General features: G+C 45.2%; 1 protein-coding gene across 1 annotated transcript in view; it reads left to right on the top strand.

Moving 5' to 3' along the window:
* ipo13b (importin 13b) overlaps positions 1-14858 on the top strand; it is a 39867-nt gene extending 25009 nt beyond the window's left edge. Inside the window, exons 7-21 of the mRNA XM_076278518.1 lie at positions 153-273; positions 1015-1162; positions 1700-1881; positions 2348-2374; positions 2597-2731; positions 6288-6437; positions 6889-6969; positions 7122-7259; positions 7611-7707; positions 8976-9028; positions 10857-10923; positions 11101-11159; positions 11392-11481; positions 12417-12598; positions 12924-14858. Of these exons, the coding sequence (XP_076134633.1) occupies positions 153-273; positions 1015-1162; positions 1700-1881; positions 2348-2374; positions 2597-2731; positions 6288-6437; positions 6889-6969; positions 7122-7259; positions 7611-7707; positions 8976-9028; positions 10857-10923; positions 11101-11159; positions 11392-11481; positions 12417-12598; positions 12924-13020 (1627 nt within the window). The 3' untranslated portion in view covers positions 13021-14858. The remainder of the gene's footprint in view (positions 1-152; positions 274-1014; positions 1163-1699; positions 1882-2347; positions 2375-2596; positions 2732-6287; positions 6438-6888; positions 6970-7121; positions 7260-7610; positions 7708-8975; positions 9029-10856; positions 10924-11100; positions 11160-11391; positions 11482-12416; positions 12599-12923) is intronic.
* The last annotated feature ends 392 nt before the right edge of the window (positions 14859-15250 follow it).

Below are 15250 nucleotides of genomic sequence, written 5' to 3'. Positions count from 1 at the left end.
CAGATTTGCCGTCATGACAAAGCGCACACTTCCCCCAGGAGACATGTTGTCTGTCCCTGTGCATCTGAGCCTTGCACTGTTCTGTTTGTTTCTTTCCTTTGTGCTGTCCACATGATAACCGGCTCCCTTCTCTCTCACTCTCTGATTGACAGGGTGGACATCTCCGACACCCTGATGTACGTGTACGAGATGCTGGGAGCGGAGTTGCTTAGTAACCTTTATGACAAGCTGGGCCGGCTGCTGACTAATCCAGAACAGCCTACGTCCTGGCAGGTCAGTCGGTCAGCCATGACGATATCTTTGACACCTTTACATGTTCCTACAGCAATGACGATATTCTTAATGATGTTGTGGTAAAAATTAAGTATTAATCCAAAAAGAGGCTAAAAGAAACTCACAGGCAAGCTGACCATACGGCAGAGTACAAAGCTTTATTCATGACGCCGGAGACAGGTTACAAACACACAAGCATCCTAGGCAAGCATGAGAGCAACAAGTCTATTGTAGACAAAGTCTTACCATTATGTATAGGAAAAAGTGTTCATAATGGATTACAAAGAAATAATAGTGCTAACACAGGTGTTCATGATGGATTATAAAGAAAAGAATAGTGAAAGAGTTGTCATGATAAGAGATAAGCTGTTACTACCTCTGACTCCTTAAGGGAGGTGGACTTCAGGTCATGGATGAAAGGAAAATCAAAAGGACTGACATCATCCCATTAATGTCTATATGTCTTTAAAGTGTAGCCAGTTGGACAATAACTCCAGTAATCATTAAACAGCTAACTAATGGAAATTTTCCCACAATGTCTAATAGAAATGTCACTTTAGAACTTTAGGTCTTGGGAAATGTAAAACATATTTGTATAAGTCATACCAACTGAGAGTTTTTCATTTTGTAGTATTACGACAAGTCATATTTGTGTAGTACCGGTAATATAATTTCTGTAGTAATGTAAGGGATTTTTGTTTTGTTGTGTTTATGTTTTTTTTCTTTTTTTTTCTGTTGTAGCACACAGAGGCTCTACTGTATGGGTTTCAGTCTATCGCCGAGACGATAGATGTAAACTACTCCGACGTCATTCCAGGCCTGATTGGCCTCATCCCCCGTATCAACATCAACAACGTCCAGCTGGCCGACACAGTCATGTTCACTATAGGTATGACACGCATCCATTGAAAACCCAGAGGCGTTGGCGAAACCACCTGTTTGATGACGCTGAGCACCATCCCAGATGTTTGTTTTTGGTTTGGTTTGTTTTTTTTCCGCCTGTGTAACAATATCACACTACGTGTTGTATACTCTGGAAACATGACTCATTGTTTGGGGCACATTTTGACAGTTAATTACTCTGTACTCAGGGTTTGTTGTTCACTTCCTACTGATTTCCTACTGATTACACACCTCATCCCTCTTTTCTGTTCTCTTTTCACTCTCTCTCTCTCTCTTTCTTCCCACTCTTTTTCTTCCCCCTCTTTTTTTGTTTATCTCCTTTTCCCACTCTCTCTCTCACACACTCACTCTCTCACATACATACATACATACACACACACGTACACACACACACACACACACACACACTATTTCTTTCTCCCTCTCCTCCTTCTCTCTCACTCTTTCTCTCTCTCTCTCTCTCTCTCTCTCTCCCTCTCTCTCTCCCTCCCTCTCTCTCTCTCTCCCTCCTCTCCTCTTCCAGGCGCGCTGGCGGAGTGGCTGGCTGATCACCCGGTGATGCTGAGCAGCGTGCTGCCCCTGGTGCTTCAGGCCCTGGGCAACCCGGACCTGTCCGTGTCCAGCGTGTCCACGCTCAAGAAGATCTGCCGCGAGTGCAAATACGACTTGCCGCCCTATGCCACCAACATCGTGGCCGTCTCACAGGTACTCACAACCTCCCTCTGCACCCCCACCCTACTCAGCCAGGCTACTTCTCCAGCAGGTGTCCACTGACCAATCACACATTGTTATTATTTCATGTCTTAGTGAAGACCAACACTGTTCGAGTACCGATCACAGATTCTTATTATTTCATGTCTTACTGAAGACCAACACTTCGAGTACCGATCACAGATTCTTATTATAGTGTTTTTGTACCTGAAGTGTCAAAACACTGGACGGCTCAGCTCCTGGGTTTAAAACTTGACATTCACAAGTACAGATAAGATGAATGACATGCTGTAGAGCTCTAGGTGAAGGCTACAGATTAAAATGTAAATGTGACTGTGACCCTTGATAATGGTTTTAAATGCATTAATACTGAACAGCTTGAAGTCATGCTGAATGTAATGTTTCTCTCTTTCTCGCTCTCTCTCGCTCTCCCTCCTTGCCCTGAATATCCTGTCCACAGGAAGTGCTTATTAAACAGATCCACAAGGTGAGTTCACAGCCTGCACTGGCCTTGAGCATGTTTATGTAATATCTATGGAAATGGCGGTGATCGATTTTCAGCTAAATCTTCCAGAGGGTCATATACTAACCATAATTTTTTTTTATTTTCTTCGTCTCCCTCCTACACACACACACACACTCTCTCTCTCTCTCTCTCTCTTTCTGTCTTTCTACCTCCTTTACCCCCCCCCCCCCCCCCCCCTTGCAGACGAGTCAATGTATGTGGCTGATGCAGGCTCTGGGTTTCCTGCTGTCTGCCCTTCCTGTGGAGGAGATTCTGAGCAACCTACACTCCCTCATCACGCCCTACATCCAGCAGCTGGAGAAACTGGCCGACGAGACGGTAAAGACCCCCTGCGCGCGCACACACACACACACACACACACACACACACACACAAACACACACACTGTCACTGTCAGCTGTCAGTCTTAACCCCACACACACACACACATCCCAAACGCCCGCTCCCCCCACGGTCCACCCATGCCTGTCCACTGTGTCTCGTCTCCACCCCTGTGGTCTCGTTCGGCGCGTCTGGCCAAGAGGGGCTCGTGCCTGGCTAGCTGTCACCACGGAGGCTGATATCACAGGACTATAAATAGTAGCTGGAAAATCAAGCATCTGTTCCCGCTGGTTATTTCACACACACACACACACAAACACACACACACAATCTTATTTTTCCTGAGCATGTCATGTTCGCCACACTTGTTATTGAGATCTCCTCCAATACAGAGCCTTGAATTGCTTGGCATCTTTGACAGCTTCGTTTGCATTTAGATAGGAGGGAAATGTGACTATTACACCTGCCTGATGATGAACTAACTGACCAACACTGCCGCTGAATCACCTGAGGCCACAAACCGTAGTTTTTTTTTTCATTTATTTACTTTTGTTCACAGAAATGATCTACAGTATATCCTGGCAGTTTCAGTTCATTTATCCGGCAGAGACTTAAACCAACTAGAAGGAAATTTGGTCTAAAACTAGCGAGCTAACTACCTAAACAGAAATGTTGCAAACACCACCAGCAACACTATTGACACTGGTGATACATGCCTGCTCGCATGCTGACTGATGTCTTCTGGTCAGTGTTGGTAATGTCATACTGTGGAAGCTTTTCTGTCATGTCACACAAGCTGCATAATGTACAGTATAGCCACTAGGCAGTTGGTGAGAACAACAGGTGTGTTTATCCATCTTTCACATGGCAATTTGATTTGTCCTTCACCCTGAAAGTTGAAATTTGACTATTCGCCTAGAAACACATCGCTTAACAACGAGTGGCAAAATGTCACAAAGTGGCACACTGCTGCTTTAAAGTGTAGTGTAGGTATACTGGATGTTCTCAGCGTTCGTATGTATGTACGTACATGCTGTCCGGCCCTATCTGCTCATGGCCAGAGTGCGTCCTCGTCTCCCTGCCTCCAGCTCCTTGGCCATCGTCCAGCCCAACAGACCATCAGATCCACGGGGCAGCGCTGCAGTGGAACATTTCTCAGTGGGGCCAGATTGGCTTTTACACTGGGCACCGGAAAGCCTGGTCCACAGGCTGCAGGCAGCACACACACACACACACACACATTAACACACACACACACATTAACACACACATTCAGCCTCATAAACTCCAGACACGCTCTCAGCCAGTCCAGTCAGGTCCACTTGAAAAAACCCTGCTAATGCCTCTGAGGGCGCCAGGAAGCATCTGCTTGAAGATGGGCAGTAAAAAGAACACAGCTATAAATAACAAACCCCCTACTGATGACTTTAATCCTTTTTATTCCCTTTTATGCCTTATTTTTTTTCGTTTTGCATTTTTGGACGTGTGCTAATGCGAGATTCACGAAGGAAAAGGGTGTCTGAGTAGATGAATGGCGTTCATCGCCCCTAATAGCCCTGCGCAGGCATGTTTGTTTTTCTCATCCTCCCCGCTCTCCTGTCTGGCCCTTAGACAAAAGCAACGTGACATCAGACTCTCTAAGCAGCCTGACGACTCCTCTTCTATATATTCCGAGGGAAACAGTGACCCCTAGTGGAAACAGTTAGTACTAGTCCGACACAGCTGGTTCCCACCCTTCCACAGAGATCAACGTCTCCCTGGTCAGGCATCTCTTTTACTCCACCTGGCTGCTGATGTCTCCCTCTCACGCTCTCTCTCTCTCCCTCTCCCTCCCCCTCCCTAAGCAACAGACACACACACACACACTTTGACTTTGAGAGGGCCTTTCAGACTTGATGTTCAGACTTGACTTGTTGTTACTGGTGGGATCAGGTACTTAGTCATCTGTCATAAATGCGTGTTATGAGAAATCCTAGGAACAATAAACAAGGTATGAGCAGAGAGGGGGGGGGGAAAGAGATAGTGTGTGTCTGTGTGTGTGTGTGTGTTGTCACGCTATGTAAGGTGTGTATGTTGAGTATGTGTGGGCGTGGGCACAGGGTCATAGTGGCAGTAGAAGGCTCTATGCAGTGGAGGAAATAGCGGCAATGTGCTGTCGTCAGGGAGACGAGTAATTAGACTGTGCAGCGCGTTAATGAGCGCCTAGTCGCCGCCAGCCCCCCAAGGGAAGAGAGCGCTAACGAGCGACCAGCCTCCATCCTCTCGCTTACGCACTCCGCCCCAAACACACAGACTGTGGAAGGACTTCGCCATCTTGCTCACTTTCAGACAAAGTCAAAGTCTGCTTTATTGTCAATTTCTTCACATGTCAAGACATACAGAGAGATCGAAATTACGTTTCCCACTATCCCAAGGTGGAGACAAGACATATTTTACCAATTAGGTCCACAGACAAACATAACATTCAAGTAAACAATATAAAAAGTAAAAATAAGAAGGCACATACAATGAAGAAAATAAGAGCAGCAAATTTTGAGTTGAAAATGTGCAATTGTGCATACAGTAGACAGTCAATATAGACATACACAGAGAAGGTGTTAAACTATAGTTAGGGGATTTACTACGATGGCCAATCAACAACCAAGCCTATTCTTGTCTGGAGATTTCACACTGTGGCCAGGCAACAACCATGCCTATCTAAAATGACACAGCACGCTGTAATACTAAACAACCATACACAATGGGCTGGCAGCAGTCCCAAACCTGCCATTCTAACTGCTTTATTAACAATTCTCCCAAATTTCTCCACCTCTGAAACAGCAATTTTCTACACAGACAAAGACCACCTGAGGCATGGCAAAAGCCCAAACTGTAATAATAATTATAATAAGCTTTATTTGTATAGCACCTTTCACACACAGAATGCAGCTCAAAGTGCTTTACATTTGGAGCACTTAACACAATAATAGAGAAAAGAAAGAGAAGAAATAATAATAATAATAATGCAAACAAACAAACATAAACAATAAATAAAACATAAGATATTTAGAATTAAGGAAAGATTGAGAATTCACAGGATGGTAAGGAGATAGACATATGGTAAGGCGGGGATCACATTAGCCAGTGGCAAGCGGCAGGTCTCCTATTGTTCTCTATGGTTCAGCAGCACAACGGTGGCAACGCTGGCGTAACACAGGCGTTGAACAAACTGCCGTTGTCCTTGGTTCAACTTTTAAAGCACAACACGAACTTATTAAATTGTCAGTTAAGGCAAACCGTTTGTGTTACCATAGGAACGAGAGAGAACTTATTATGATCTGAGCGCTGCGTTACGCTTGCCTCTGCCTCTTGCCGCTGGCCAATGTGATCCCTGCCTAGAACTAGTGCAGTGAAATGTAAACACCACTACTTTAGCTTACTAGTCAAGAAGGTTCTATCAATGGAACTGAGTGAGCCACAACAATGAATTATCAAAGCTCCATGACCTGTCCTCGGTCACTTAATGTGGATTTGTACCACCTGCCTAAACTCTTCTCCTTGTTTCTGTCCTTAGCCGAACCCTTCCAACAAGCTGGCCATCATCCACATCCTGGGCCTGCTGTCCAACCTCTTCACCACACTGGACATCACGAAGCAGGACGACGAGTCAGGAGACAGACAGCCGCCTGTCAAATCAACCCCCCCACCCACAGGACCCAACCCTGTGAGTCTTACAGGACCATATCAGCTTATGTGTTTGGATAGGGTATACTACAAGTAGGAGAAACTGTAGACTGTAATACTAGGATTTTAGAACTTTTAATGATACATTGATCAGATATTAGGCAAGAACAATCAACAGACAGCTCTTTGTGTGGTTGGCATATTATGATGTTACAATCGGCTTCATGTCTGTCTTCTGTCACGTCTTACAATCTGTCTTCGTGCCATCATTATGCTCAGCGTTAAAAACAGATGAGGATACGGACGAAGCTCCCGTCCGCTCTCTGCGTTGATTTCGTCCATCTTTTTGTCCGTTCTCTTCAAGCTTACGAATACAGATGAAACGGATCAACGGACGAAACTGACGAACCTATTTCTGTATGAAGACGAAGCTTAATCTAGGCATCCGTCCTCCCTCGCCCGGCTGACGTGTAGGTGTGTGTGTTTTGCAGGTGGTGGTGGTGCTGCAGCAGGTGTTTGCCCTCATTCAGACCGTCCTCAGCAAGTGGCTCAACGACTCGCAGGTGGTGGAGGTGAGGCCCACATCTCGGCAGAGCCGCTGCTCAATGAAAGCCCATCGCCCGCCCGCTGTCTTGAGTTTAGAGACTGACTGATTCTCTACCCTTTTTCTTGAATCTTTTTCTCACTTCTTTTGACCCCCACGCCCCCCTCTCTCCTGTGTCAGGCTGTGTGTGCCATCTTTGAGAAGTCTGTGAAGACTCTCCTGCATGACTTTGCCCCCATGGTGTCTCAGCTGAGTGAGATGCTGGGACAGATGTACAGCACCATTCCCCAGGCCTCCGCACTCGACCTGACCCGACAGGTACACACACACACACACACACACACACACACACACACACACACACAGGCATAGGCATACTGTCATTCTCTCTCTCTTACACACACACAAACACACAATTAAAGACAGTATTACCATGTTAAGCATTAATACACAGACTACAACATGTATCAATAGATGAATGTAGATTATTATATGAATATTTTACTGAATCACTGTTGCTCTAATAATTCTCTAGTTTAAATCTGAAAGTTGGAACTGAAATAGGATAGTAATTCCAATTTTGCCGCTCCTCTATGAAGATGTTGCCAATTTGTCCCAGTGTTGTGCAAATCCAGTGACGTGGAGTAATTGAGTGTCTGCTCCCACCAGATGGTGCACATATTTGCCAGCGAAACGGACCACTTCCCCCCAATCAAAGCGCTGTTTGAGTTGGTCACCTCAGTCACCCTGTCCATCTTCCAGCAAGGTACGCCTGCCTGTCTGGGGCTCTGGGGACCGGGGGAGTGTGACCAGTCAATCCTCCTCTCCTCACACACACAGCACGCACACACTTGTGTCTGTGTATGTGCACACCACCACCGCCATCTCCTCATTCTCAGCTCAAACTGCACACTCATTTTTTGACACAAACGGACGCCACAAAGCACCTGGAATTTCTTTAAGGGGTCTATGCAAACACACACACACACACACACACAAACCCACACACACACACACACACACACACATATATATACACACTGTTACGTCTGCACGTGGTTCTGTTGTGAAGCTCAACCAGCCATCACTTGCTGCTTCTGTCGTCGTTTTTCTTTCTCGTCCGCTTCTTCCTCCCTGTCCTCCTCTACCTCCTGCGCTTTTTTCTGTTGCCTCTCCAAAACGCGGAACGGACTTGTTTGACGGTGGCATGACTCATCACTCTTGGCCGTTTTAACCCTCTCTTCTCCGAGCAGGTCTCCCACCCCCCCCCCCCCACCCCAGCGCAATGCATTTGCAGAAGAACGCACAAGCCTGCTGTTATGACTTTCTGTTACTTGTTTGTGATTTTTGTTTGTTTGTTTGTTTGTTTGTGACTATCAGTGGTGCATCTCAGTGGAGGGGTGAACAGGTTCCGTTTGGAGTGTGGGAACAGCTAGGGGTGGGGTCACAGCTGGGGGCCAATCAGCAGCCTGCTTCCGAAGGGGTTGCCGTGGGAACCAAGCACTTGCTAGTCTGAGGCTGGCTAAGGCGGGATGGACCGGGAGTGGGTGGGGCCAAGGTTTGATTTGAATATGCTTAGAAAATTAAAAAATAAAACTGTTAATGAGAAAAAGTAAAAAGAAACAAAAGATGCAAAAAAATGAAAAATTAATGTCACAGTAACAGGTGCCTCCTGGGTTCCCACTCCAAACCCACTTTTTTTTAATTTTTTTTTTAGGTTTCCTTATGTTCTCTCGTTAATTCTTTTCCGTTCTTTTTCTTCTTCTTCCTCCAAACTGACTCATGTCTTTTTGTCTCCTTTCCGTTTGAGTTTCTTCCAAGACTGCTTCCAAAATGCTTCTCATGCCCCCCACCCCACCTACTGTTTCCTCCCAGAATCCCTTTTTCACGTGTGGCAATTATTTCAGTGATATTGTTTTGGTTGACTTTTTCTTTCCACATGACTGTTGGATCTGTTTTGTTGCTGTTTGTGTAAATTATTCTTATTATTATTCTTATTATTATTTCTTAAGTTTCATCTTTATTATATTTTAGGGCCCAGGGATCATCCTGATATTGTTGATTCATTTATGCAACTCCAAGCTCAGGTGTGTTTTTGGTTTCTTATTTCATTCACTTTGGGTTTCTCTCCTCTCTACCTCTCTGCCTCTCCTTCCTATCTCACTCCTTTCTCTCTTATTTCTCTGTCTCTCTGTATCTCTCTCTCTCTCTCTCTCTTTCACTCTCTCTCCTTTTTTTCGTCCTGTTTGACGGGTCCTGGAGACCCCCATTGTGACTGGACAATGGAATCGACAGAAGGGGGGGGGTTTGATATTGAGGGACAGATGGAAGTCTCTCCTCCAATACTCAGGGTTTAAAGCGGCCAGCTCCACGTAGGGCTCCGAGCGTACCTCGCCGCAACATTGGCACGGGGCAACTGCCTGCCACGTGCTGCCTTCCGCGCCACTCTTTGATGCCCAGCACCACATGCAGGAGGGTAGGCAGAATCAGTGCCAGGCAATCTGTGAGCGCCAGAGTGACTGCCAGATAGCTGGTGAGGCTGCGCCAACCAGACGGCACACTAGATAGAAACTCAGAGTAGCGGTGGTGTAAATAGCAGGCGTGATATGTGGGTAGCGCCGCATACTTGGTGTCAAGTACAACTCAACATGGTTAGATGACTAGACATAAGCAGAAGCTGGGCTGGGCTGTAAGCAGAAGGCTGGGCTGTTGTGGAAACTCCTACAGCTTTGGAGCCATTTTGCAATATTGAGGTTTTTAATAATAACAATAAGCTGTGTTCCAGACACACTTAAGAACCTTGAGTGATGAGGGAACATAAGAGCTACAACCTGGTGGTTCTCCAAAGTTTCAAAGTGCAGTTATTAAAAGCACACACACACCCACTGCTGTTGGCAAGCTAGGCCAATATTTCCCCTCAGTCAGAGGTGTGAATTGACAGGTTAGGATCCAGGTTGGCAGCCAGTGCACAGTGGATTACGGTAATGGCTACGGCATTTAACATTTTAAATGCAGTCATCATCTGATGAGGAGGTTTCAAAGGTTAAACCTCTTCATTTAGTCCCCAAAGACTGGATGCACGTTATGCGTATTAGTTTTGTCTAGGAAGGGGAAAACACTGCATCAATTCACAGTCATGGAAATTAGACATGGAGGTTATTACATAATTACTCCTAATGCTTTATTAAAAGCAATCCGCGTGAAAGAGTCGTCACAGGTTGAAAGGCGAAGCAGTGACGATTCCTTCGTTTTAATCCCTGAGCCCCCACTTCTACACGTCATTCCAGCCCTCCAAGCCCCAAATTAATTAATGACTTGATTAATTAATTCTTAACGAATTGGAGCCCTCTGTTTGACTTTTTAAGTTCAGCGTCCTGGGTTTCCATTACCTCTTTCTTTGATTTCTGCCTTTGGACAGCTCTAGTCTTCTTCACCTCTGCCCTTCCTCTCTCTCCTCTCATCCTCTCTCTCAGTTCCTTACTGCATTAGTTGTCTTTATCCGTACATGTTACAGATTTCTGTTGCATATTCCAACTGAGCAAAAGACATAAGTGACGGGGAGTTAAAAGATGAATCAGAAGCTGTGGGGGGTGATAAGAAGGAGGGGGAAAAAAGTCCAAAACCATCATGCCTTTAGTTTGACCTCAGTTGTATTTTAAAGTTTGATTTCTCTCCTTGCAGTTGATTTCTTACGTACCTGATGAGTTTTTTGCATTGGATGAGTTTGTATATGTGTTTGGTTGGTTTTGGTGAAAATGTTAGCATCAGGCTGAACAGAAAGGGGGGAGGGAAGATGTTTTACTGGAGATGGTGTTGGGGTGAGGACAGGGTGGGGTGGGGTGGGGAAGAAGGTTTCCGAGGGCTGGGGGGTTTGGAGGGTGTCTTTCCTGTTCAATGGTTCTGTCTGCTTTGTAGGCTCTCAAACGGAAACCCGATTTGTACTTGTCTGAGAATCTTGATGTGAAAGCGGTCTTCCACTGTGGTGAGTACTGCGTTCTAACAGACCAAGCGGAGAGACAATTACACACATGCACAAAGTCTTAACCTTTTTGTGTGTGTGTGAGCGTGCGTGCGTACATTACCGAGATTGAAGCTGGATTAATTTGGGATTGGCATTGCATTTGCGAAGTTAGCATGACTTGTCTCTTCTTGTTTACAGGAGTGCTGTCGCTTAAATTCCCTGAGGCTCCAACGGTCAAGTCTACTTGTCTGTTCTTTGTAAGTGAAACACATTTGACACGCATATCTGTGAAGCAAAGATAAAGGTCATTTCTGATTGATGGGCTAAACGTGTGTTATTACTCAGTTTGTTGTGCAGGTTAGTAAATGTTAAAATATAAAGTGTTTAAACCACTAGTGTAGAAATGCTAGTCTAATTGAATCTGATATGTGTGGTGATGTGACATGTTGGTGTTTTTGTAAGTGGCTTTGTTGTGTTGTCTGTTGTCAGACGGAGCTGCTGCCTCACTGTGCAGACATCCCTCCTGTGGGTCAGGTGGTCCAGCAGGAAGGGAAGCTCCTTCTACAGGCGGTGCTGGAGGTCAGCAGCTCAGCTTTAACCTTTAACCTCTCATTCTGTCACTGAGCCCTGCAGACACTATGAACAATCCCGTCATACATACATACATATATACATACATATATATACAAGGATACAAGAAAGTTTATTGTCACATGCATATAGTTACTGGAAGTAAGAAATGCAGTGAAATGATGTCTGGTGTCAGTCTATTTGTGCATTAATGGGGGGGGGGGGGATTAGAAGAGGAAGAGGGGTTGCAGTAGAAGAGGGGTTTAGTAGATTAAGTGGCAAGGGCTGCATAAAAAAGGTGGGGGAGGATTGGGATTGGGTGGGGGGCACCAACAAGGATGCATAATATACATAGTACATAGAAACGGACATACTGTAACAAAGCAAAAAAAAGAAAACACAAAACAAAATATAGTCACATGATAAAATGGAAAAAAATAAAGAAGAAAGGCCTGGTGGGAACGGAACAGTAGCACTCTCTTTGGTAGGAACGGAGCATGTAACACTCTAGTATCTTTGGTAGGAACGGAGCATGTATCACTCTAGAATCTTTGGTAGGAACGGAGCATGTAACACTCTAGTATCTTTGGTAGGAACGGAGCATGTAGCATTCTAGAATCTTTGGTAGGAACGGAGCATGTAACACTCTAGAATCTTTGGTAGGAACGGAGCATGTAGCATTCTAGAATCTTTGGTAGGAACGGAGCATGTAGCATTCTAGAATCTTTGGTAGGAACGGAGCATGTAGCACTCTAGAATCTTTGGTAGGAACGGAGCATGTAGCATTCTAGAATCTTTGGTAGGAACGGAGCATGTAGCACTCTAGAATCTTTGGTAGGAACTTGACCACCGACTGATTTGTTAAGTTGGGCACACAATACAGGATTTTCAGATCTTATACTTTGTCTTCACTTCCGCGTTTTCTCGCCCCCGCTCTGCTGCAGGCCATTGGTGGCCAGTCGTCGCGGAGTCTGATGGACCAGTTTGCCGAGGTGCTGTTCTCCCTGAACAAGCACTGTTTCGGCCTGCTCACTGTGTGGCTGAAAGAAGCGCTGCAGTCGCCCGGCTTCCCCTCCTCACGCGTCTCCCCCGAGCAGAAGAACACCTTCAGCCAGCAGGTCCTGAGGTAGGATGGAATACGCACACACACACATGCACATGGAATACACACATACACACACACACACACACACACATACACACAGAATAAAGGTGTCTAATTCACATGCAGAAGATGACAGTCCATTCTTAACAACTTGAATCGCAATCATAATCAAATACCTTAATTTTATATAACGTAATAGCTATTCCATAATATTACCTCAAGTTGGTTGAAATAACTCGACAGGCGACACAATGGTACACCAGTCACTATAGTCAGTAAAGTGTGCAACATAAAGTTTCAAAGAAGTGACCATTATTTGTACAATTGTCTTTACTTTCCTATTCAGGGAGCGTGTGAACAAGAGAAGAGTGAAGGACATCGTGAAGGAGTTCACCCTGGTGTGTCGAGGCCTCCATGGCACAGAGTATGCTGCCGAGTACTGACTGACCACTCTCCAGCTCAGGCTCCGGCTCCACAGTCCCGAAGCAGCCCGGTCAGGCGCTCCGGTGCCAGGACATCCAGCACTAGCGCTTCCCCAGGCCCCGTGAACTTCATGGAAATATCCCCCCAACTCTCACACAAACCCACACACCATGGCTCTACAGATGTGCTGTGCAGACGTGATGTAGTCTTTCCCCCCAGTGCAGCCTGAGATGAGGCAGAGACTAGCTGAGACTGTGCAGTCAGTCAGAGCAGGAGAGGTCATGTTTTCCTCTTTTATCCCTTCTATTTCTCTCTCTCTCTCTCTCTCTCTCTCTCTCTCTTTCTCTCTATATATCTATCTATCTCTATCTCTTTTCTCTCTTTTTCAGTCTGTGTATGCAGTCTCTCTCTGTCCATCACTTTCTACATCTGTCATCTTTGCACCCTTCATTTATCTATCTCTACCTCTATATTCATTTCATTTCACTTTTCCATCTATCTATTTCCCCTCTTTCTTTCCTCATCTCCACCTCTCCTGCGGCATGCACACTGTAAAATGTCATCCCTTCTTTCTACTCGTTTTTCGATCTTCCGTGGCTCCTAGGCTGTTCTCTTGTGACTTTTGCATCCGTACGAACAAAGATATAGTGTTAGGTCAACTTTTTTTTTATATAGATAAATGAAAAGAGCTATATTATGTATGTACACATACACAAACATATATATATATATACAAATCTATATTATTAATACAGGGTGCGATAGTCCTGCTGCCACTGCTGCTAACAGACAGAGGGACCAATGAAGACTGAAAACTCCTGTGGCTTTATTCATTGATCATCATCTATATCTCTATATACATATAAATATCTAACAATTCCAAGCTGTCGCCCTTTTATGCCCTTATTCTGCCAAATTGTTGTGAACTTTTGTCATGTGATATAGGTTTTTTTTTTTTAATTGTCATATTTTTTTTATATAACATTAGCAGTTGGATAATGGTAGGCCCAGTGATAATTGAAAGAAACTGACTGGACAGGAGAAGAATGTCTGCTTACTGCTGGTCTACACAGTGAATGTGGAAGGACTTGTTTGCCCTCCCAGCTGAAGGGATGAAATGGACTCCTAAGAGAACGGTAGCCAGTCTGGTGATGAGGAGGGGAACTCACTTATCACTTCCTCTCAGGACTTTTGGCATGGAACGTGGCTTTTGTGACCGGTCACCAGAAAGCAGGCCCTGGTAACCTAATGGTCAGTCAGTGGTTGTTTGGATGACCAATGGTGGGCCTACTTGGAGCTACTCTGTCAACTCCCCACTATACAGCACTGTTGTAGAGCCTTGACGATTGTGTTTTAGCCATGCTAGTTGACGCACATCTTGTGACATGTCGCGTATGTAAAAGATACACGTCTCACTTGTAGTTTAACTCTTCGGTGCACTTATTGTTTTGGGAACTACAGTTTTCCTTTTAATGGCAAAAAAGACGCAAGACACTAACAGCAATCGTAATGGCATCTCCATGATGGCTAAGTTCTCACCGGCCCTCCTCATCTAGACACGCGCGCGCACACACACACACACACACCGCATGCCATAAGTGTTGACCACTGTTTCTTCTGACAGTCCATGCCCAGTTGGTGCCTGCAGACATGTAGCATGCGTGTTCTTTTCGGGAGGGTGTGGATATGGGAGACACGGGAGGGTGTGCAACGCTTCGGTACACTGAGGGAGTGCCGGTACTGTTTTGATGATGCGCACGGTTTGGTTATGCCACTTGCGTCAATCAGTGAGACAATTAAGAGAGATGGGGGCGGTGAGAGGTTGATCTGTACATTCATTTTTTTGTACCTTGTTTTAATTTATTAAATATATCTAATAAGACAATAACTTGTCTTGGTGTTGGTCTCTTTATGAGTGAATGGATTCTATCCTAGTGAAGGTTGGTGATGAGGCTCAGGAAGTCCAAACAAAGGGGAATATGGAAGGGGAATATCAAAAACTGCTTTACTTTCCAGTAAAATGAATGTGGCAATATCTTATGAACTGATATCAACAGTGCCCCTATCACATTCGGGTCCAAGGCTCGAGTCCGAACCGGGTCACCCCCCAAATTCAGGCAGTTTCTTGAATGTCTTCCAACAATCATATTGACTGTTGGCCTGCCTGCAATTTTTTTCCCCTTGCTGAAATATTCAAATAATTCCCAAAATCATACAACTCCTCTCAACCATTCCGGCGTGTGAAGATAC

Source organism: Alosa pseudoharengus, unplaced genomic scaffold (genome assembly GCF_046254945.1).
Source record: "Alosa pseudoharengus isolate Yale_2024_CS ecotype anadromous, Long Island Sound unplaced genomic scaffold, YU_APseudo_1.1 YU_APseudo_1.1_scf_11, whole genome shotgun sequence".
Classification (NCBI taxonomy): Eukaryota; Metazoa; Chordata; class Actinopteri; order Clupeiformes; family Clupeidae; genus Alosa; species Alosa pseudoharengus.
This window is presented reverse-complemented; position numbering and strand designations above follow the sequence as displayed.